The sequence below is a fragment of the Centroberyx affinis genome, unplaced genomic scaffold, assembly GCF_046629955.1.
Source record: "Centroberyx affinis isolate AG114_WGS23_722 - 3 ecotype Tasmania unplaced genomic scaffold, CSIRO-AGI_Caff_v1 ptg002578l_1, whole genome shotgun sequence".
NCBI classification, from domain to species: Eukaryota; Metazoa; Chordata; class Actinopteri; order Beryciformes; family Berycidae; genus Centroberyx; species Centroberyx affinis.
Window position 1 is genome coordinate 111265 of NW_027280784.1, and position 21559 is coordinate 132823.

Consider the following 21559-nt stretch of genomic DNA (forward strand, 5'->3'; position numbering starts at 1 on the left):
AATAAGAGCCATGCTGACTAACGTGTTTCAGCGGTCCTACAGATTACAGAAGAGAAGACAGGATCAATTCAAGGAGGAATCAGGAGTAAATTAAAAAACAATTGCTGTTTGCAGAATGTCCGTATGGGCCGATGTAAGAGTCATTAAATCCTACAGGCTGCCAAACACACACACACACACACACACACACACACACACAAACAATAATAATAATAATAATAATAAGAACAGGACAGGAAGTCACAACTTTGTCAAACCTTTATTGACAAATGTGTTGCTTCTTTTTAATGTTGCTCCACTTTTCCCTGTTATGATTGGATATGTTTTGAAAACCAGAAGTTTCGGGTTTTGTGATGTTATTTTGGTTGGTATTTTTTCCATCACTCTACCAAAGTGAGAGTGAAGAACTTTATTAAACTAAAATGCAAATGCTGTTTTTTTCTGAAAATACATTTACACAGCAGATATTCAGAGTCATACAAGATATATCCATATAGCCTAACAGAAACATCCCAGGTTCGATTCCACTCTGCCTGTTGATGCATGTTGTCCCCTTTTCCTTCCTGTATCTCTTCTGCAATATTTAAAAAAAAGGTGCAGGAACACCTTAAATTTAATCTTAAAATTGATTTTAAAAAAGTACACTTTCACAACGACAAATGTTTTAGTGATTTTATTTTGAAATCAAATCCGCCGTACTTCCTGTCTCAGTCTCCCTCTCTGTAGCTTGACGCACGAAATTCGTTCAGGCATGTGGGACGGCCTACTGTTCTGGGGCCTGTTGGTTGGTGAGTCGCTGTGATATGACGTAATTTCACAACATCCCGTCGTGTGTCTGCTGCTGTCCGATGTATGTAGTTAGAAATTAGGTTAAATCCAGGTTATTATTTATATTTATGGATTGAATTCACGATCTTTCTGTCGACTTATGAAGACACGAGGAGCTGTCAAGTCAGAAACCTGAACATCGCACCGGAAGGGAGCGAGTTAAAAGCTCCTGTCTGGTTGAATGTTGATGGGAACTTTAAATGGCTTCGGGGATTTTTTAAATCTTTTATCTTATTTGACAAATGGACATAGTGCAAAATTATTTCCCTCCAAACCGGCTGCAGAAGTCTCAGTCCTGCTAGTAGCATCTGGAACGAATTTAGGACGAAAATACCGATAAATAACCGTCGACTGGCGATTTCACGATTCACGGTGAGTCACGAAATGCACGTTTATGTTTTTAATGTTGATTTATTATAATGATCAGACAAAAAGGCACGCAAACAGCCACATTAGCACAATAATTTCTGTTTTAAAAAGTGAAAAAAGAAAAAAAAATTGAGGTGTTAATACGAATATAAAACAATCCAGTAGCTTTATCTACTGTAATAAAGCTACTGGATTAATCGTTGTCTCCTAACTTGTCTCTAGAGCTGCAACGATTAATCGATTAATCGATTAGTTGTCAACTATTAAATTAATCGCCAACTATTTTGATAATCGATTAATCGGTTTGAGTAATTTTTGAAGAAAAATAAGTCCAAATTCTCTGATTCCAGCTTCTTAAATGTGAATATTTTCTGGTTTCTTTCCTCCTCTGTGACAGTAAACTGAATATCTTTGGGTTGTGGACAAAACAAGACATTTGAGGACGTCATCTTGGGCTTTGGGAAACACTGATCCACATTTTTCACCATTTTCTGACATTTTATAGACCAAACAACTAATCGATTAATCGAGAAAATAATCGACAATGAAAAGAATCGTTAGTTGCAGCCCTACTTGTCTCCTAACTTGTTCCCTAACTTGTTCCCTAACTTGTTCCCTAACCTGTCCCCTAACCTGTCCCCCCTCTGGTCCCAGTGTCATCATGGCGGACGTTGCTGTGGAGAACGGACCTGGTTGGGTTTGTGGAGCTGCGGAGCGCCGCCTGGCCGACGTTCTGCTTCCTGTTCTCATCGCCGACGGCGACGACAAAGACCTGAGTCAGACGGAGAGAGACGAGTCGGACCGGTACGAGTCACACTTTATATCATGTTACCGTGCGGTTCAGAGTCGATGGTGTAACATGTGACATCGTTATATATCAATCAATATTGAAATAATTTATTATGATTATTCATCACCCTTGTGTCACCCGTAGACGAACAACAGATGTAGTAGTGAGTTTTCTTCATCAGGGTTCTGAAGGGTTTTGAAGCCGAACGATCGGGTTTACGATCTCCGCCATGTTGACATGTTTTGGAGCCGGAGCAGCCGGAGAGAAGCCCGGTGACCCGTCAATCACTAGGAAAACAACCCTGTGTTTTATAACCGTTATATCCCGTTAATGACGCACTTATTTTGAAAATCTCTGTAAGGACACACATAAGAAGAAGTGAAATTAACTACTGAGACCAAAACCTGTTGTTTAAAAAAATGTATTGACTTCATCAGAAGTTGGCTTGTGGTCCGTTGACTTCATGGAGTTGGAGGTCTGGAGTCTTTCTGGAGCCGGACTCTAGCGGACGTTAGAGGAACTGCTGCTGCTGGACTTCCTTGTCGGCTTCAGAACTCACCCGTGGTTGCTCGGTGTCACCGGAACTTTCAATGTCCACAAAACACACAGTAGGGTTGGGCGACAGGACGAATATATCGGCTATCAGCGATTGGCTGAGTCCATCGCCGGTTGATTTTTCATTTTATTCTAATTTAAATGGTAAATAATTGACCTGTAAAGCACAATTCAAAGTGTGCGTGAATAGGAACTGGCAGTGTGAGTCGGGCCATATTTTGCACGTTCTTGTTCCACTGATTTCCGACGAGTCTTTCACAAAACAGGGCAGTGAGCGACTAAATGACAATAAGTCTTCTTTAGCGGCTGCTGTCTGATCGATCGGTGCCGAAAAGCAACGTCAATTCATAAATCATATTTGAGAACTAGACCAAAAGCTGTATGTGCGGTTGTGCATCCTGATCATTTGATAGTATAATATGTTATCCCACCTGTCTGTTCATTTGGAGGCTGCAAGAGGAGGGAGGCTCCTTCATCTGACGCCATCACACTCTTTTTCAAACAGTGTCGGAGCTGTTCAGCCTGTCTGGACTCGTTTGCAAAGACGACAAATTACTTCATTTAGGTCCTTCGGCTTGCCAGTTTCATCCGGTTTAAAACCAAAATAATCCCAAATAGGGGATTTTGTTTTCTTTTTGGCAACGAGCTCTTCCATGATTGTTCGCTGGGGAGTGGGGGGCTGCCCCGCCCCCTGAGCGCCGCACACACACCTGCGCCAATATATCGGCAATCACCGGTTGATGGGCTGACAGTGGCCAGTTGGAAAATTTTAACATATCGCCCAACCCTACCACACAGCGAGTCAGCAGGCAGCTCCATGTCAGCCTGCTCCACAACTGGTGAATCCAAGTGTTCTGAAACTGCGCACAAGTGTGAACGCTTTTGAAAACAGTTTTAGTGAGGAAGACTTGCGCTAAATCCTGCTGTGGATATCGGTCTTTCGGCCTCACAGTGCGATCGATCGGCTTCAGAACACCTGGATTCTGCTGCTGAAGCTGTTTGGAGAAATTTTATGGTAATTTTTTACCTTTATCTGAACTGTAAAGAACGACTCCCTGTTCACTCCAGTTGGTTTGGAGAAGAGCGACTCGCTGTGTGTTATGTGGACAAACAATAAATAATGTCATTTTTGGGTGAACTGTTCCTTTTAACAGTAATCTCCTCCTGCAGTGCGGTGCTGTTGGAGCAGACGGAGGAGGGGTCTCCCTGCATCCTGACGCTCCGCTGTAGCCCCGCCCCCTCCGCCCCCCCCGCCGCCATCAGCAGCCTGCTGGTGGTCAGCGAGGCTCGGACCATGGAGGTTTACAACCACACGGGAGATTACTGCGGGACGGGCCGAGGGGAGAGGGAGGAGGCTCAGACTGACAGGTACACACTCTCTCACACACACACACACACACACACACTCACACACACTCAAGCTATGTACTTGGTGTTAAATATTTTCCATATTTTCCAATAGTTTCCAGGTAAAGCTATTACTTACAGACGATAGAATGTTGAATTATTTTGTTAAAATGACGAAATAGATTAAAAATGTCTAAAATTATGCAGCTTTGTTTTTCAATATCATTATTTTTGTTATTGTTATTAAAAATTGTATACTTACTTATGGTATACAACACTAAATCACATGAGGCAGATGGGAATGTTGTACTTTTTCGTGTTGATTTGCTCTTTAACAAGTCGGTTCTCCAGGTAATCTAAACTTGCGTAGTTAGTTCCAGGTTGAGATTTTTTGACTCTGAGCTGAGACTGTTTTGGTTTAAGATCTGCTGTTTCCTCACATGACAGCAGAGCAGAGGTGTGACCAAGTCACCTTCCCTCGAGTGCCAAGACAGTCTCAAGTCTTGAGGCACAAGTCTCAAGTCTGAAACCCAGTCAAGTCAGAACAAATCAAGAGTCCAGTATCAATTTAATATCTTAAAGAAAACTAAATATCTAGGACTTTTTAATGCAATATGGTTTTAATAGGATAAAAACTTAAGAAACTTAAGGTAAGAGCATCTTGAGTTTGATTTCTATAATCAGTTTCAAATTCAATAAATTCAATCATTCCATACAAATTCAGAAAACAGAATTTAAATTCAGTCGTCTGCTGGAACAAATCTCATCACTTTCAATCTGAGTCATTTACACAAACACAAGATCTCAAGTCAAGACTTTAGAAACCTTTTCAAGTCATCAGAGTACAAGTCAGAGTCAAGTCCCAAGTCACCAGAACCCAAGTCAAGTCAAGTCTCAAGTCTTCTCTTTGTGCATCAAATCAAGTCTCAAGTAGTTAAATTGTGACTTGAGTCCAAGTCATGTGACCAGAGTCTCCACCTCCGCAGCAGAGGAATTTGAACCCAAATGTTTTCATTTCAGCCTCACAGGTCTGGAGTATTTGGTGTTTGCATTTTGTTTGATAGAAAGGACTTGTGATGGACTTGTGATGGACTTGAGATGGACTTGAGATGGACTTGAGATGGACTTGTGATGGACTTGTGATGGACTTGAGATGGACTTGTGATGGACTTGTGATGGAATTGAGATGGACTTGAGATGGACTTGTGATGGACTTGTGATGGACTTGTGATGGACTTGTGATGGACTTGAGATGGACTTGTGATGGAATTGTGATGGACTTGAGATGGACTTGTGATGGACTTGTGATGGACTTGTGATGGACTTGTGATGGTTGTGTCGTCTCTTCTTCCTGCTCACAGTGCAGACAGAGGGCCGTTCTACAGGAAGCAGCTGGTCCTGGATCCTCCCTCCTCCTGCTGTGAGGTGAAGGTGAGCTGAGTTCAGGCTCACAGGCTTTCTGTTGGCCGGTAAAACATGCAGTTGTCTAATAAATAAAAATATTGCCGGCCAAAATGTCCTGCGGAAAATATGAGAAATCAATCAGTAGCCTAATTAAATGATATCACATGACCTATACAGCTGGCTGGCACAGATGGTTTCCTTTCTGTTAAACTCCACTGTTAATAAAATGCATTTGTTGCATCATTACATTTGGTTTGTATTGTTTTATTTTAGAACTGGGAAGAAACAGTGAACTATTCCTTTAATCCACCTCTCTCTCCCCTCCTCTTCCTCCCCCAGCTGCTGTCCCTCGGTGGTAGAAGCAGTGTTTTGGTGTGTCGTATCGTCCTGGGACTCCGCCCCCCCCGCCCCGGCCCGGCCCCCGGCCCCGGCCCCGGCCCCGGCATCGACCTGCAGCGGGTGCAGAGCCTGGTGGAGGAGATGGGCAGCAGCCTGTCCCCCGGAGCCCAGAGCCTCATGGACATGGTGCAGTTCCAGCAGCAGGTAGGAGAAAGACCCCATGAAACTTTAAAGGAGCAGGAAATCAGTTATCGACCCCTATAGACACCCAGGGGGAACTGCAGCGACACTGACTTATCAGAGCTGGAATCGGGCCCCAAAATTCAAGCCCAGACTGTCCTGAGCCCCATTGGTCCAGCCCGAGCCGACTAGACCCTGATTTTTATAGGTTGGAGTCATAAAGACTTAGCTTACTGGGCTGAAGTGGAGTAAAACTACAAGCACACTAGCAGCTGTTATGAGAAAAAACATTGCTGCGTTAAACAAGCAAACAGTAAACATGTTGTCCCACCAGTGATGTAGCTCCACCCTTGGGTCAGTCAGTGATTGCTGAGTGAACTTGAAATATGAGTGAAATTGTATAAGCATTTTGGTATGGGACAATGAAAGGACAGATTGACCATATATTTCTGTTGCCTACTCTCCTCAGAATTAGGCTTACAAGTTATATCTTGAAATGTAGTAACTGTAATTGTCCTGTTTTTACTCAATACAGTACAAAATATAAGAACTACAATACGCAATAAATACAATCCGTACATTACACAATGTACACTACAATACAATTTATAATACAATATACAATATAACATACAACACCAGGAGCGTGAGTCTTATGAATAATATAAATGCTGAATGATAAGTGATATATGGTATTGCACAGTAGGTCAGTGGTAATATGATATCAGTAGTGAACACTGAGGCACAGTGGTAGTGCAGTGATGATGCAATAACAGAACAACAGTCCAACAACTGGACAATAACTACAGTGTCTTGTGGTTAGAGGTTTGACTCTCACTTCAACACATCAACCCAGTCTGATGTGTCCAAGTGTGTAGCGTGTGGAGACTGTTATGTTACCTATGATAACTTTAACTGTGTTGCTTTACCACTGAGTCCCCATTCACTGTCAATGCCGCCCCCTAGCGGCACAAAGTCAACGTTACAGTGTGACTAACTAATGAACGAACAAACTAACGGACGGAGACCGATCCACAGCCCCCCCTTTGGTGGGGGACTGATCTTTAAAGGAAGGTGGGGGACATAATTGTCCCCCACCTTCCTTTAAAGATCAGTGGGAGCTCAGCTTTCCTGCAGTGGAGCCTGAGCGTCAGTCTGTCTGCAGTCCTGATGCTGCAGACCGAACCGAACCGAAACAGTCAGCTCTGTATTTTGAGGTGTAGATGTCTAGTAGAGTATATAACTACTGGAGTTGAGGTTTGGTTCTTTCCATAGACCGTGTCAGGTGACTGTGATCTGTCTCTCTCTCTCTCTCTGTCCAGAACCAGGCCGGCGCTCTGAGCGGCTTCCTGCCTCTCCTGATGGGAGGCGGAGCTTCGTCTGTCCTGAGCAGAGCAGCCGACAGGAACGGGCCGCAGCCTGCACAGCTCCGGGTATCACTGCTTTAATGCTTCAGTCACTCTACAGCAGAGGTGGCAGAAGTACACAAATTCCCTACTCAAGTAAAAGTACAAATACTAATTTAAAAATATACTCTGGTAGAAGTTGAAGTACCGTTTCAAATCCTTTACTCAAAGTATAAAAGTGCATGGCATTTACTTAAAGTATAAAAGTAAAAGTCGTTCTCTAAAAAAGTCATTTCTAATGTTCTAAACTGGTTTCTGTTGAGCGTTCCTCTGAATCCAGATGAGAAAGAGTCTGCAGCTCAGATCAGGAACCTGAACCCCAGCAGCTGAATTCACGAACGCTAATTGCGTTGTTGCTTCTCTCTCTTGTTGCTTCTCTCTCTCTCCCTCTCCCTTTCCCTAATTTTTGGTGTCTCTTTGCTGAACAAGCAGCCGATCACATCTGGCTCTTGATCAGCTGTTTCCGGGATGGAAGCTGTCTGATGCTGAAAATATATTTTTTTTAGAAAATCAGTTGATGATTTCCCGAGAGTAACCAGTCTGTTTTGAAAATGTAGTGAGTAGAAAGTACAGATTTTTCTTTTGAAATGTAGTGAGTAAAAGTAAAAAGTCTTCAGTGAAAGAAAAACTTGAGTAAAGTACAGATACTTGAAAATCTTACTTAAGTACAGTAATGAAGTATTTTTACTTTGTTACATCCCACCTCTGCCTCTGCCCTGTCTAGAGGACAAACACAGCTCAGCACTGTGGGTGGAAACCTTCTCAGAACAGCGAGCTCTGTTGCTATTTCTAAGAAAAAGTTTGACATTTCTTTCTGGCTTAAAATCTGGCTTTTAATTAAGGTTATTCTGTGTACATATCTCTATTTCCTCATTCTTTTAGTCTGATTAACCTTATTAACCAGATACAGTTAGGTTAGCTGTTAGCATTTATGCACGGTCCTTTGCTAGGTTTGTCCTTTGTAGGCCTCTGTAGTGCAGTGGCTTTGCTGAGCTTTATTTACAAATGTTTCACGGTGTCTGTCGCCCTCTAGTGGACAGAAAATCGCTTATTGCAGCTTTAAGTATTTACGGTTTATTTAATTTCCTGTTTTTATTTATTTATTATTATGTGAAGCACTTTGGGCTGCACTTCTGTATGGAAGGCGCTACAGAATAATAATAAAAAAGTACATAAAAAGGAAAAAAGAATAAGTGTTAATTAAAAGCAAGATTAAAAAGGTATGTTTTTAAGTGTCTTTTAAAAAAGTCCACTGAGCCAGCCTGTCTGATGTGCAGTGGCAGGGCGTCCCAGAGCCTAGGGGCACACACACTAAAAGCAGCATCTCCCGTTTTCTTTGTGGGAACCTTTGGGACCTTTGGGACGTTTAGAAGGCATGTTGCAGATAAAATGAAAGACAATCTGTGATGTAGGGAGGAGCCAAACCGTTTAGTGCCTTAAAAGCCATGAGAAGGACTTTAAAATCGATTCTGAAAGACAGAGGGAGCCAGTGTAACTCATGTAAAACAGGTGTAATGTGTTCTCTCAGTTTGTCCTGGTTAGGACCCTGGCAGCAGCGTTTTGTACCGTCTGTAGTCTTGCAATTGCTGCTTTGGGAAGACCGGTATAAAGAGCATTACAAAAGTCCAGCCAGCTGTATGTCAGAGGTGGGAGTAAGTCACACATGTGCAAGTCACAAGCAAGTCTCAAGTCTTAACCTTCAAGTCCCAAGCAAGTCCCAAGTTACTGTGGTGAGAATCAAGCAAGTCAAGTGGAGTCCCTGCTATAAGTCAAGCAAGACAAGTCGAGTCATTGCTCAGGTCAAACAAGTCACAAGTCAAGTCATACGAAATTCTGATGATCTACCCCAGTTTCCACATTTAAATCAGTTAAAAGACAGCGGCCATGAAAAGTTTAGTTTTATTTTCAATATTAACGAAAACTGTTGCAGCCTGCTTACATCTTATAAATCTTACTGATATTTGACATTTTGTGGCAATGAATAACAAGCCTCCTAAATGAACTACAAGTAAATATTTAATTAAAAAAAAAAATCAAGTCCTTTCAAGTCAAGTCTCAAGTCATGAATACCAAGTCAAAGTCAAGTTGAGTCTTTTATCAGTTAGTCAAGCAAGTCTTAAGTCCTCAAATTTGCGAATCGAGTCTGACTCGAGTCAAGTCATGTGACTCGAGTCCCCCACCTCTGCTAAATATATAGGCATGAACAAGTTTCTCTGTGTCTTGTTGTGTTAAAAAAGGTCTCACCTTAGCTATGTTGCGTAAATGAAAGAAAGAAGTTTTGGTCAACAAATTAAAACGAGCTAAGAAATTAAGATCAGAATCTAAAATAACACCCAGGCTTCTAACTTGTGGTCCAGCCTGTGAAGTCAGGGTCCCTAAGTTTGAGCAGATAAGATCTTTCCTGGATTTGGGGCCAACTATGAGAATTTCTGTCTTGTCTTTGTTGATGAACTATCCCACTGAGCAATTTTACGCTGATTAGACATTTAAAACACGTCTAAATGGCCATAGCCGTCTAGGCTAAATTAAGTTTAAATGGGGTTGAAAAGTGAAAGTTTATTAGATGTCTATACAAATTATCCTAGGCTATATGAGAGCTACGCATAGACGCAATGTTGAAATTACTTCTTGTGCTCAGATAATTATCTTGTAGGCTAGTCTACAGGACTTCTCTGGTGCATATTTTTGGTATTTACAGATGTTTATTCATTGTAATAATGTATTTACTGCTTGGTCTAAAATAGGTCTATACATAGCCGTAATGATCCTGGGCGATATGAGAGATAAAGCATAGACGTGACGTTGAAATCACGTCTTTTGCAAATCCCCTCCCAGACAGAAAACTCTTAGCTGTAGTGACTCCACCCGCTCCAGACTTGAAGCCAGTGAAAGTTGGGTAACAGCTGACCTCAGATCAGGTTTGTGACGGAGCGTCTTCTCTCCTCCAGCCTCCGGCCTCCGCCCGGCCGCCGCAGAACGGAGCGCCGCGGTCCGACGGGTCCGGCTCCGACTCTTCGCCCCCCGGACCGAAACTGACCGGTTTAGATACCGAGAAGACAGGTGAGGATCTGTTTTTTCCCCTCAGGTCCGGAAAAGTTTTGGAAAATAAACTTCACTGTCCAGGTTTTCAGGTTAGGTTTTGGAATTGGACAAAACATCAAAAAGAAAATGTAGCTGCAGACCCACTGAAAGCTCACAAATTATGATATTAATATTGATTATTGGTAAGAACTTGAGTGTTGAAATGGAAAATATGTAGGAACTCTGTCTCTGTGTGATGTTATAGAATAGAAGATTATACTGTTTTAGTTTTTTAAGGCTTTTTTATAGCTGGCAACAAATTGATCTTGTATGGATTATGGACCAGAAAGTGAGTTTTAAAGCCAGAAATCTCAGCAGCTGGCCAAGTAATCAATGAGTCATAGGTATTGATCAACAACTCTATCAACCCTGCAGATATATGATGGTCTGTCTGTGTTATGTGACAGTAAAAACCTGCACCTTTAAATATCTCTTTCCACCCCTAGTGAACAGTGGGCGCTCGGGTCCGGTGAGCCACGCCCAGCTGGCACAGATGATGTCACACTTCCTGAACGGACAGGGGCGTGGTCAGGCGTTAAGCCCCGCCCCCGAGCTTCTGCCCATGCTCCAGAGCGTCTGTGGTCAGGTGACGCAGCTGAGGCTCGACGACGCCGAGGAGAGGAGCCGCAGCAACGGAGCGTGGTGAGTGGAGCTCAGAGAGTCCGCTGTCTGTTAGAGGATCAGGTCATAGATTTAGTTCTTCTATATCAGGCAGGCGGACTCCGGGCCAGATCCGGACCCAGTGACGGATCTGTGCAGACCGCGACCCATTTCTTTTTTTTATTTTTATATTTTATTTTCAGCTTTATATTCAAGACACATGTAAACAAGATAAGACAAAAAATAACAAAGAGAAGAAAAAGGAGAAGCGAAAAAAAAAAAAGCTGCCAGACATATACGTATATATACAGTACTGTGCAAAAGTCTTAGGCATATGTCAAAGAAATCCATAAAATGAAGATGCTTTCAAAACTAATGAAATGAAAAGTTTCTGAATATCAAAAATTTACAATAAACAGCAGTCTACTGACACACTAATGCAGAAAACAAATAAACATCTAACGCCCGGGCCACACTGCCTGCGTGAGCGGTGCGTGACGGCTACCTCGCTGAACTGCTGCGGCTCGCACGCCTGTGGTGTCACACAGAGAGCGTTGCTGCTGCGGCGCTGCCTATCTTTCTACATTGAGGTTGCCTTTGATAATGGCCATAGAATGTTTAATTTCATGTCATTATAAATGTAATTAATATGTTGATGAGCGGTCCGAAAAGTCAAGAGTTGTACCAAGGAAGCAGTCGCGTGGTTTTTGTTTACCCTCGTTCAGAGAGAGAGAGAGCGAGCACCGGAAAAATACTGCCTATAGCCTACGTGGGGTTTCTGCTATGACTACCGTATTTCCACAATTAAACTCCACTAATTTAGCCTGCAAGTCACTGAATTTTCTACAACACGGTCCTGCAAATATTTAACAATAGACGTCTTGTGTTAACAAATGAAGGGATTCTGTCCACAGAAACGCTAGAAGGCTTTTAATTTGAAACGGAAACAGATTTTTTTTTTTTTTTCATGTCTGTGACATATTCTACAGATACAGACATTGAAACTGTATTGAAAGGTGTAATGTTGCTGGTATGATGTCAATATGACTATCAACAGATCATTTTCTATTTGTGCTGACAACCGCGCGCGTCACGCTGAACAAAATAGGCGAGACGGCGAATCTCTGGATGAGCCGCGCCTGAGACGCGCTGCTCACGCGGGCTGTGTGGCTGCTCTAACCTGTTAACATGGGCGCCGAAATTAAAAGCAACAGGTTCCGCGACGCACACGCGCCGCTCACGCAGGCGGTGTGGCCCGGGCGTAAGACTTCTAAGAAATTTATACAAAAAATCTAGGGTGCCTAAGACTTTTGCACAGTACTGTATATATAGTATGACTTAGTTCACAGCAATTTTCAAGAAGTTACATAGTCAGGTATTACAAGAGTACAGGTAAAGGGTAAGGAGTACAGGGTTGCATCACTACAGAATATAATTAACAATTATTTATTTTTGAGACAATGAATGGACCCCATATGTTCAAAAATCTATTGGGCACTTTAGATTTGTAGAAGTGTATTCTCTCCATCTGTATGATTATGATCATTTCGTTGAGCCATTTCTGAAAGCAGGGGGCTGTAGGTGATTTCCAATCTGTTAGAATCATTTTTTTAGCAGCTACCACACCAAGCATCAATGCCAATTGTTCCTCAGATATTTAGCTTAAAGCAGTCTCTGAGCATCCAAAGAGTCCCAGTTCTGGATCAGGGGGGGACGTCCTTTCCACAGACTCTGGAAAACCACGGGAATATTTCACACCAAATTTTTTGTAAATGAGGACAGAGCCAGAAAAGATGCGTTGAAGAGCCCTCTGCACCTTTGCATCTGTCACACAACGGAGAAACCGATGGATAAATTTGGTGTAGTTTGGTCTTTGAATCAGTTTGTACCTGACATTAATCGAGCAAGTTTGAATACCGCGACCCATTTCTGATCAATTAATGAGAATTAATAAGATTAAACGGAGCGTTTTTTTAAGTGGAGCTGGGAGGCCAGAGACCAATCACGTGCGTCTACTTCACTGAACTCAGCCAATCACGACAAAACGGGAAATGCACAGAGAGAGAGAGAGAGAGAGAGAGAGACGAAAGCTACACAGAGAGATGACAGCACGTCTTGCTCCAAAATAAGAAAAGTAGATGCAGAAAGCTTTGAAGGATGAACGGACAGACCAACATGTCTTCATTCTCCCCGCAACGAGTTCTAAACCGGTCTGCCTCATATGTTCTGAACCTGTGGCAGAAATGACAAACACAGATCCTGTACAGACCCACAGCGCGAGTTCAACAAGCACTGCGACACGGTTAAATTACCTGATTCCACTAACGTTACTTAAATACCACAAGGTAACGTTAAAGTCTGTAGGGCAGCGAAGACAAGTTACAGAAACAGGACGGACAAACCCCATCTTTATTTGGTCACATGCAACCATCTACACCGCATGCACACACGTGCATTTTCCGCATTTTCCCATCTTGGCCCGTCCTTCCTCCGCGGGACAGGCCAGGAGCAGTGGGCAGCTATTTATTCTTCTTTTTAATGTCCATCGCTGGTCAGGCGACGATCTTCTTGCATGTTTTTTCTGGGGCTTCTTATCCATGTTATATGGAGGAAACCCCCCAAGTGAGCATGGGGAGAACATGCGAACTCCACACAGAAAGGCCCTTTTTACGAGATAACCCACCTGGGCACTAGGCATCGAAGGCATGGGGAGAACATGCCCCCTGTGCCAACAGCACCCCAGGCAGGAATCGAACCCAGGACCTTCTTGCTACCTGACTGACTGACTGACTGACTGACTGACTGACCTGAATTTGCCTCGTGACGCCCTCGGCTGCACCGTGGGAAAAAGTGGCAATGTGAAGCGCCACTATGAAATAAAATGTACATTGTTTATTTTATTTGATAGGAAAACATACAACAACTACATATAAGCCTCTGAATCATAGCACAAGGTAGACATTATGATACTTTGGACCTTTGATGGGAAGAAATTTTAGTGACTGGACCTCCTTGAATTTGAGTATTTCTCTCTGAAAGCGGCGGCACCGACCGTTTCCCCTCTGCAGATCGTCTTCTACTGAACTCTACTGTTTACCATCTGACCCCACCGTCCAGAACCAGATCACTCCACCTGGGAACCGCCTTTCACCCCACAGCGGTCTGTGCTGCTGCAGAGAAAAATAGATCTGTGGTTTCCTGATCAGTGAATGTGTGGCAGTGTAGGAAGTGAGTCGTGTTTGCTCGGCTCTTTCGGTGAGCTGAGGAATCAGCAGCAGGACGAACAGAGTCGGGTCTGATTCACCCTGCTGGGATTATTTTGATAATGACCGACTTGCCACAGTCACATTCGATTCAATTCAGCGTCCTTAACTGGTATGAAGTTGAGCACAACATAACCAAAGCATCAAGGTAGATGATAGATCAATTTTGTTTTATTAAATTAAATTAAATTAAATTAAATTAAATGTGTGTGTGTGGACAGGTGATCTGGGTTTCTGAGCCGTACAGTTCAACAGTAAACAAAACAGTTCAGATATAAATTTCGCTCCCATTCGTTCAGCACAGAGATAGGGACTTGAGTCACATGACCTGGACTCGAGTCACATGACCTGGACTCGAGTCACATGACCTGGACTCGAGTCACATGACTTGGACTCGAGTCACAGTTTTAATAGCTTGAGCCTTGACTTGACGCATGAAGAGAAGACTTGAGACTTGAGACTTGACTTGACTTGGGTTCTGGTGACTTGGGACTTGACTCTGACTTGTACTCTGATGACTTGAAAAGGTTTCTAAAGTCTTGACTTGAGATCTTGTGTTTGTGTAAATGACTCAGATTGAAAGTGATGAGATTTGTTCCAGCGGACGACTGAATTTAAATTCTGTTTTCTGAATTTGTATGGAATGATTGAATTTATTGGAATTTTTATCCCTTTAAAATTATACTGCATTGAAAACTTTTCTCTAAGATATTAATTGATAATGGACTCTTGACTTGTTCTGACTTGACTTGGTAATCTACATTTAGATTTAGGACTTGACTTGAGACTGACTTGGGACTCGAGCTTGGTGACAGTCTGACTCGGGTCAAGCTGTCTGTGGATCTTCATGTTACACAGACAGATCTCCGACTGAATCTTCTGACTCGACTCTTCTGAAGCTCAGACTGCAAGTGAAAACAGCAGTGAGCGTTCTGCTGGTTGTTGTGCAGTCACATGGTGTGGAGCAGAGTGGACACAACAGAGACGTCTTTACTGGACGGGACAATAGAAGAGTCTGTCTGCGGTGGGACCGGAGCCGTCCGTCCCAAACGGTCGTGTCAGCTGACGCCCAAACGGCTCCCACCGCTTCCTGCTGCAGCATCACTGAGCTGGAGCTGCTGGAAACACACAGCAGACACATCAGTCGGGTTTCTCTATAAAACACTGTCAGAATACTAGAGTCATTTAGAGTTACAATCCGTTTACTGCTGTCTACATCTAGTTTACATTTCCCCCAATCATTAATATATATATCGTAATATATCTATATATACACTGCCCATCAAAAGTTTGGACACATCACATTTGTCTTTATTTTTACTTTATTTTCCACATTTTAGAATAACAGTAAAGACTCAAAAGTATGATATACAAGGTCCCCATGGGTCCTTTGAAATCCGTGAAAGTTTGTGAATTTGAAAAAAAAAAAAATAAAGGCCTTGAAAGTTTTTGAAAATGGACATAAATAGACATGGGTCATTGAAAGTGCTTGAATTTATATATTTTGTGCAAGAATAGAAATTTAACTTCTTTTGATATTTTTTTTACTTAACGTTAGTAACAGCTGAGAAGTGTTCACACATTCAAGCCTCTCTCTCTTTTTAATTGTTGTCTCTTCTAGCAGGCTTCTGTAAAGCCTGCTAGTTCTCATTATAAAAATTCTCAGTGTTGTAACAGTAATTAACCTTGATCCGTGTCTCAAACTCTGCCATGTTGGGTCCTTGAATTTGAGGGAATTGGGCCTGGAAAGTCCTTGAAAAGTCCTTGAATTTGATGTTTAAGAAGGTGTGGGAACCCTGGAAATGACATAAATGGAATTATATAGCGACCAAAAAAAGTGTTAAACAAATCAAAACTATCTTATATTTTAGATTCTTTGCCTTGATGGAAAGACAAAGGCTTTGGAAAGAAATTCATACATAGGATCAACTTCACTGTTTATATTTGACTAAAACTGATTTCAAGCATTTAAGCAGAAGACTGGAGATCAGAATGGCTGTAAGACTTGTAGTGTAGATCTATATCTAATGAATTTAATTCGATTTTTTTAAGTTTACTCTTTTTTTCCATCGTTTGTAAAATCTAAACTTGCTTGAACTGAACTGTCCCGGCTAACAGAGACGGCCTGAATAAAAAGCCACGATGGATGTGACAGTAAAGTTTTAGAGGCGACTTGTTTTTCCAGGAATTATTTGTCAGTTTAGGAAGTAAAAAGCACCCAAGATCACCGATATATTCAGTAATATTTGATGGTGAGTTTTACTTTCATGCCGTCAGTCACAGTTTTCAAATAACGGATATGAAATTTCATTACTTATCAAATGTTGTTCATCAGCAAAAGGAAGTTCCAACTGGATTCACTGGAAACAGAAAAAATTAAATGGCATTTTAATGTCGCAACTCATTTAGATATGGGGCTCTGGTTTTTATCCAATGACCGAGGAGCATGGAGAGACAATAGAGTTGATTCATCAGCGTCTCTGTGTGTGTGAAGCTTTAAACAACTGGTGCCATACTTCACCAAAACTGATATAATAAATGAAACCGGCTCTCCAACACTGATATAAAGACTATTATTATCTGGACTGATTCACAGCAAACATTAGCTCCGCTCTTCGTATGGAAAGTGTGTTCATGTGTCGGACCGTGGCTTCATCAGTGAGGCTCTTTGTCCAAACAAAGCTGAGTTGAGAACAGCAGAGTCTGGATCCAGATCCGGACGGGACGGGACGCTCAGGACCACAGCAGACCGGTACGTCTTCATCACAGCAACATCAGTCTGGTTTCACAAATTAAAATATCTGAAGAGTTTAATTCCAAACTGAGAAATCGAGTCACATGACCTGGAGTTGCGTTTTAGTTGCTTGAATCTTGACTTGATGCATGAAGAGAAGACTTGAGACTGGACTTGACTTGGGTTCTGGTGACTTGGGACTTGACTCTGACTTGTACTCTGATGACTTGAAAAGGTTTCTAAAGTCTTGACTTGAGATCTTGTGTTTGTGTAAATGACTTAGATTGAAAGTGATGAGATTTGTTCCAGCAGACGACTGAATTTAAATTCTGTTTTCTGAATTTGTATGGAATGATTGAATTTATTGAAGTTGAAACTGATTATAGAAATCAAACTCATGATGCTCTTACCAAGTTTTTATCCTATTAAAACCATATTGCATTGAAAAGTCCTAGATATTTAGTTTTCTTTAAGATATTAAATTGATACTGGACTCTTGATTTGTTCTGACTTGACTTGCTGTTCTACATTTAGACTTGAGACTTGACTTTAATGACTTGGACTTGACTTGGTAATCTACATTTAGACTTGGGACTCGACTTGAGACTTGTGCCTCAAGACTTGAGACTGACTTGGGACTCGAGCAGAGTGGACTTGCTCACACCTCTGAAGGATAGCAGGTGACTTAAGGAGACAAAAGACTTTTTTTTTCCATATATGAAAGATGCTGAATGTTGAACCCACTTTCCCTCAACCTGCCTTGTCTGCTTCTACTGCAGTTAGTGATTTACTACGTTTCCCAGAATGCCTTTCAACCACCTCCAGAAAGGGGCGGGAACTTGTTGCATACAGCTGTGGGTTTTACATGGAGGAGGAGAGAGAGAAAGTGATAGAATAGTAAGAGCAAGAGAGAGAGAGTTTTTCTATACAACGTGAATGTTTCTCCTCTTACTCAAACCCCCAGGCTGTCTCTCTGCTGCAGTGCATTCTGGTCTCTCTCCTGCTCCTGTGGTGGAGAAACTGGTCTCTCTCCTCTTCTCTGATGGATCTCTCCCTGTATGATTGTTGAACGTCTCTTGGTGCAAAATGGCGGCTCTAGAAAGAAGCCCTCGCTCTTTGATCCTGAGGGACTGACACCAAAACCTGATGTTTACCGCTGAGGTTTTACATCCTGAAACATTTTCTCATATCAGACTCCACTGGAGCTGCTGGAGACATCTGGAGGTGACATCACCTCTTCTGTGATTGGCCGGTTATCCATGAAGAAGAAGAAAAGGGGGGGATTTTCACTTTAATGTCTCACTGGAGGAAGAGGAGTTTTCTGTGGGGATCAGATGGATGTTGATGCTGCAGTCTGGACTTCCTCTGGATCTGAGTGGTGGTTTGGCGGTTTGAAGATTCTCCAAGATCACACAACAAGCATTCTGGGTAAAAAAACTAAGGCCGCTGGAATCTGTTGGGAAACCTCAGAGCAAAGAAACGACAGGAAGTGATTCAGTTTGGGAAAAGAGAAGAAGAGGAGGAAACATTTAAGATGAAGGTTTCCCTTTAGGTGGAAAAAAACCCAAACCAGCTGTGTGTGTGTGTGTGTGTGTGTGTGTGTGTGTGTGTGTGTGTGTGTGTGTGTGTGTGTGTGTCTGTGTGTGTGTGTCTGTGTGTGTGTGTGTGTGTGTGTGTAGGTTAATGTCCTGCTGAGTCTGTTTATATTTGGTGTTTTGTCTGATGTGGCTCTGCTGTTCATGAGTCAGCTCTTTCTTTCTTTCTTTCTTCCATTCTTTCCCTCTTTCTTCCTTTCTTTTTCTTCCTTCCCTCTTTCTCTCTCTCTTTCTTTCTTTTATTCCTTCCTCTCTTTTTCATTCTTCCTTCTTTTGTTTGTTCCTTCCTTCCTTTCTTTTTTCTCTTTCTTTCTTTTGTTCTTTCTTTCTCTGGCTACATTCACATTTCAGGCTCAGTTCTGATTTGCTGCTCATGTCTAATTTTTTTTCTTTTCATGACTGTTCATATCTCCTGTAGGATGTAACTCATATCCCATAATACTCTGAACTGCTAACCCGAGATACACAGCAGAACCGTTTTGCATCCTAAATTTCATCAGTCAATATTTCAAATTCACAGATGATTCTATCCTCAAAAACCTAACTGTTTTGTGAGTAAAGGTGTTAAAATGAATATAAACTGTAATTGTTCCCCATAACGGACTTTAAAGACCTCCCGTTATGCTATTTTTAGCTGTTTAAAACATTTCTCAGTGGTCTTTAAAATAAGGTTACGTCGGGCTTCAATATAAGTTTTGTGGCAAAACCCATCTGTTTTTGTGAAAGATTTTCAAAACTCTGCTCTTGAAAACGGCTGCTGCAAACCTGCGTTTTCTCTGGAAGTTTGGCTGGAACGTTACGATCACCACAAATAAACTGCACACATTTCTCTCTCTCGGTAATAAATGAAGACTCACTGTTTCTCCTTTTGTGAATTTGCAGCCGAAAAACAAAACACGTCTCTGCCATCGTTTTGACACCTGGCTTCTCCTCTGGCACATAATGATATGTAAAGCACCCCCCCCGTCTGTTACGGGATTGGTTCCTTGGGTTTGTGACGTATGAAGTCCTGTCTGACTGAATCTGGTTTTTTGAGCCTGTCCTTGGCACACTGCGGTTTCAAAGCAGATATGCTCAGCCATGGTGTTGACTGCTTATGTTGCTCCTGATATGTGTTGTAACATGAGTGAAATACCACATGGACATGTTAACAAGGTTAAAAATCACAGGGGGTCTTTAATTCAAGTCATGTTGTTAGAGGAGGAGTCTGTTTTTAAATGGTGGATGTCCCATGTTGTCATGGTGCTGTGAGGCGCTCTGGATAAAAGCTCTAGTCAAATGGCGTGTAATACCTTCTGTCCTTCTCCTTCCTCCTTCCTCCTCCTCCTCCTCCTCCTCCCCCCCCCCCCCCCCCTGCAGGGAGTTGGACTCGGCCATGGAGCGCCGTCTGGAGCAGATGGAGCGGAGGCTGAAGGAGCACATCGACCGCCGGCTGGACGCTCTGGAGCAGAAGCTGGAGACGGCCCTACTGAGCGCGCTCAGTCAGGGAGCCGCGCCCGGCTTGACGGGCGGAGCCTCGGAGCCGCCGCCGCCGCACACCGCCCAGACCCCCCCCGTCCCGCAGTGAGGTCATGAACCAGAAAGATCCAGAAAACATAAAAAGACTAAAACGTAACGTGTTTAACCGGGAGGCCTCATCGCCCGGCTGTGACATCACAGTCGGGACGCTGACGGAGGAAAAGCAGAAGAAGAGGCGGGACTGGGACAAAACTAACATCATGATAATCCTAACGATATCTGCTAACATGCAAAGTCTCGTGAAACCAGAAGTCTGTCAGCAGAGTCAAACCTCCAGCCGCTCTGAGCAAAGCTGCAGCTCCTGAACGGTTTCTGTTTGTTTCATCGTTTGATTTCCTGGTTTCATTTTCCGACTAAATCGCACGTGAAAGCAACGCTGTTTAGCAGCCGCCTCGGAAGTCCCGGATGTCGGACTTTCCCAGCAGCACCTGAACGCAGCATGATAGTTAAGGCTAAAAAAAAAAGGGAAATCATCTAACAGTGGAAATCAGCAGCAAAATCTGATCAGCTGATCCTCGGACCGAGAGAGAGATCTGTCCACCAGAACAAACAAAGAGTCTAACTTCCCTCTAACACAGTGGTCCTCAACATGGGGTCCGGGGACCACCAGGGGTCCTTGAGGGGATTCCAGGGGGTCAAATGGGGGTCTGTGGCTCTAATGTGGACTAAATTAGGGTCCTTGATATGGAAAAGGTTGAGAATGACTGCTCTAACAGACACAAAACAGACACAGAAACATGAAGAAAAGCTTAAAACTAACAGGAAAATGAGCTTCTCCAGGTTTTTGTTGATGTTTCCTCAGCAGCAGAAAACTAATTTATCCCCAATAAAGTCTAAATATTGATGTGCATGTAAACACACTGAGACTTTCCCCCTCGCCTGTCATTTTCTCTCAAGTCTTGTTCCTTGTTGTTTCTGTAAAACTCCTGTCACTGGTTGAATCCTGGGTTATAACGCTTTCCACATTCACAGTCTGCACTGTAACCTGTTTACAGACTGATCTGAACAGCTGCAGGAGAGATAATTGACGACTAACAAGTTCAGTTGGGATCGGTTTGGGTTTCAGCCGTAAAAGAGCAACAGAAACTCAGACACAGACTTACAGCTGTTACAGGAGTCTAAGTCCTGCATGTTGATTGATCTTTCTTTTCTATTCTTTCTTTTTCTTTTACCCGTTATGAATGTAAAATAATGGAGGAGGAAGTCATAAATTAATATGTTTTTGTTTTTGGCGTCTTATAATCACTGAAGGGACGAGTCACTTAGACAAGACAGGAAAATATACATAAATTAATTCATGAATTAATTCATACACAGGGTGAATCTGTTTGAAAACACTGTATTGTTTCCATAATGTCTGTAACATGAAGCTTGTCTACTGTAAACTGTTGAATTGACTGTTCTAGCTGTGATGTAAATTAACCAGACGGTTTTTAATAACTGCACTGAAAATAAAATATATTTATACTGCACTAAAATTAAATGCATGCAGCCTTTTATTGAAAATTAAATATAGAATCCCATCATACAAGCACTATTTATAATAATAT

The 21559-nt window shown here is 42.4% G+C and overlaps 1 protein-coding gene across 1 annotated transcript; it reads left to right on the top strand.

Annotated features, from left to right (window-relative positions):
- The first annotated feature begins 839 nt into the window (after positions 1-839).
- Positions 840-21437, top strand: cunh10orf88 (chromosome unknown C10orf88 homolog). Its single transcript, XM_071534559.1, has 9 exons — positions 840-1200; positions 1852-2001; positions 3713-3910; positions 5251-5320; positions 5633-5836; positions 7135-7245; positions 10167-10278; positions 10746-10941; positions 19851-21437. Exons 2-9 carry the CDS (start codon positions 1859-1861, stop codon positions 20056-20058), a joined length of 1242 nt encoding a protein of 413 aa, XP_071390660.1. The 5' UTR covers positions 840-1200; positions 1852-1858; the 3' UTR covers positions 20059-21437.
- Positions 21438-21559: the final 122 nt, after the last annotated feature.